This window comes from Calidris pugnax, unplaced genomic scaffold (genome assembly GCF_001431845.1).
Source record: "Calidris pugnax isolate Ruff unplaced genomic scaffold, ASM143184v1 scaffold486, whole genome shotgun sequence".
NCBI classification, from domain to species: Eukaryota; Metazoa; Chordata; class Aves; order Charadriiformes; family Scolopacidae; genus Calidris; species Calidris pugnax.
Window position 1 is genome coordinate 211,671 of NW_015091332.1, and position 3,000 is coordinate 214,670.

At 43.6% G+C, this 3,000-nt stretch overlaps 1 protein-coding gene across 3 annotated transcripts in view; it reads left to right on the forward strand.

Annotated features, from left to right (window-relative positions):
- EDC3 (enhancer of mRNA decapping 3) overlaps nt 1-3,000 on the forward strand; it is a 58,785-nt gene that overhangs the window by 19,135 nt on the left and 36,650 nt on the right. For all 3 annotated transcript variants that reach the window (XM_014960975.1, XM_014960974.1, XM_014960976.1), the window contains exon 3: nt 1,390-1,703. In XM_014960975.1, coding sequence (XP_014816461.1) covers nt 1,390-1,703 — 314 coding nt within the window. The remainder of the gene's footprint in view (nt 1-1,389; nt 1,704-3,000) is intronic.

Here is a 3,000-nt window from a genome sequence, read left to right on the forward strand (position 1 = left end):
GCAAAGTCTGTGATGCTTTGGATGGGTTGGGGTGAGTTTTTTTCCCCAGAAATGGTCTCTTTGCCTTAAATTTCCCTACAGCTGCTGAGCGTCTTTGGATGAGAAGTGCCTCTTGTGTTAGTTTGTGTGCAGGAGATGATTCTCTGGCCCTGTGATCCTGGTGTTAGAAGTGGTGTAGCTCACACTTGGAGGTTATTTGTGACTGAGACGTTGTGTTTATATAAATATACATACATATTTATAGTGTGTATACATTCTGTTGTTCAATTTTTGAGTAGTTGAGGGCGCTGGCTTGCTCTCTTCAAGCTTTGCCCTCAGCACGTGTTACTATATGTAATTAAAGCGTGATGGAAGAGAAAGGAGAGTGGTAGATCAGTTAAAATCATTGCCCCAATCCAATGAAATGAAGTGCTGTTAATCAATTCAACTCCCATCTCCTCTGTTTCTTGCCACATTCTTTCCTCTCTGCAAGCAGGAGAGAGTTTTGAACCGAGAAGCTGAATCGATGCAGCAGGGTTGTAGCTCTTGGAGTTCTTTCCTACCAGCTCCTGGTAACACTGGGCTTAAAAAGAATAAATAAGAGTCACTTGTCACTGGATGTTTTCCTGTCACCTGGCGTGTTACAGTAGTTAAGAGACTGAGTCACTGATTTTTAATTAAGATTGATTCTCTGAAGTCGATACTCTTTATTATTTTTTTTTCCTTGGATTTTGAAGCGAGAAAGTGGGGAAGGACAGTGACCAGATTCTTCCAGATGTGTGGAAATCTGTAACAAGCTCTTGCTACTTTCATACCCCAGTTGATCAAATACTACTTTTAAAATAGAAGACCCTAACTTCTGATTTTATTTCTTGCAATCAGTGCGAACAGAGGCCTTTATAACAAGTTCTTTGTTTCATTTTTGGCTACTGCCCAGCACTGTATTAGTTTGCTTTAGCCTTTTTCCGAGGAAACAGGAAGCACCATCCTTGTCTGAGCGCGAATTGCCCTAATCTTAGGGTAGCTTTCTGGAGAAATGGATTAAAAAAAGAATAGTAGCCTCGAGGCCAAGATTAATCATATTATCTAGAAACTGTTAAATTAATGCCGATTTCTGCAAAGCTCTTCCTTTTTCTGCGTGACTGATTCCTGTTTCAGCTAGGAACAGAACCTTTCAGACACAATCCAGGTGTGGTGTAGAAATGCTTGAGTTGTTTGTTGACTGTGGAAATAATATTCTGTGTTTGTGTATTAAAATATATATATATTTTTTGTTTCTATTGATAACAACAACAGACAAAAAAGCACTGGATAATGTTGTATGTTTTTCTTTAGGGGTTGTTTTTTTTGTAAAGGTACTTCAGATGCTGAATTCCTTAATGTCTGGTGGTTTTTTTTTCCTGTTTTTAGGGCAGGTGACATCACTGAGCTGAAAATTCTGGAGATCCCAGGGCCAGGGGACAGCAGACAATGCGGGGACCTGCAGCAGACGGAAATGAGCATCCCTGGGGTGGGATGCCAAGTGGGCCCCAGTCAGAATGGCACTGGGAAAGTGGTAAAGAAGCCAGTCTCCAGCAGTGCCCCACAGAATATCCCAAGGAGAACAGACATGAAGAATCAGGACATCATCATCTCTCCCCAGCAGCAGTGCTCCAAGAGCTACATGGATCGACACGTGGAGACGTTGACTCAATCCAAGGGCTTCCGGCGTAGACACAATTCCTGTGAGTATCCGTGTTATCCTGCAACTTTCCTTTTGCTTACCCGAGTTACTGCTGCAGCACCTTCCCTTCTTCAGCCACAACATCTCAACCGGTTCTAGAAACTGTTGTTTGTTTGCTTTTATACTTGTATTTTCACCTGAAGGTCTGGAGAAGAAGGAGATTAATGGTGAGGAGAAAAAATTGGCAAGCTCGGCCTCAAAGTATAGATCTTCCAAATGGCTGGCACTTCTAAGTCTCATCCATAATTTGGTGTGAATGTTCACGGGGTTTCATTAAAGCTTGCAGGCCTGGCCTTACAGAAATATATGCATACACTTGCATAAAATGCCCTTATTCAGAGATAGAAAATGATTTTATTGGGTAAGAGTAGTCAGGTGAAGTGGTTTGATCTGGTATGCCACTTCTGTGTTTTTTTTTTGTTGCTTGGTCTTGTCGTGTGGGTTTTGATTTTGTCTTTTTTTATTTTTTTGATTCTTTTTTTAAGAAGAATCCATTCTGTTTCTCTAGGCTTCTGGCTACCTTACAGAAATCTCTTCAGGGTGTATTGTGCACAGGGTTGCTCCACTGATGTCTCCTTTGCCATCACATTGATGCAGATGATAAATTCTAGCTCCTTTTCGTCTGCGAGGAGACTTTAAAACCTATCACTGGGGTTTTTGGAGGCAAATTTGGCTCTCAAATTCTTTTGATTCCTGAAGAAATACCTTCCTTAGCTAGAATTCAGGCTAGAGAAGGCAGTGCTGTTCAGCTGAGTAAGTGGAAAGTAGGTTACTGTGTAGGGGAGAGAGTGTATCCTCACCAAGTTGGCTGGTGACACCAAACTGGGAGGGCTGGCTGATGCCAAAGAGGGCTGTGCCACCATCCAGTGTGATCTGGACAGGCTGGAGAGCTGGACAGAGAAGAACTCATGAGGTTCAACAAGAGCAAGTGTAGGGTCCTGCACCTGGGGAGGAAGAACCCCAGGCACCAGTGCATGTTAGGGGTGGATCTTCTGGAAAACACGTCTGAGGAAAAAGATCTGGGTGTTAGCTAGAATTCAGGCTAGAGAAGGCAGTGCTGTTCAGCTGAGTAAGTGGAAAGTAGGTTACTGTGTAGGGGAGAGAGTGTATCCTCACCAAGTTGGCTGGTGACACCAAACTGGGAGGGCTGGCTGATGCCAAAGAGGGCTGTGCCACCATCCAGTGTGATCTGGACAGGCTGGAGAGCTGGACAGAGAAGAACTCATGAGGTTCAACAAGAGCAAGTGTAGGGTCCTGCACCTGGGGAGGAAGAACCCCAGGCCCCAGTGCATGTTAGG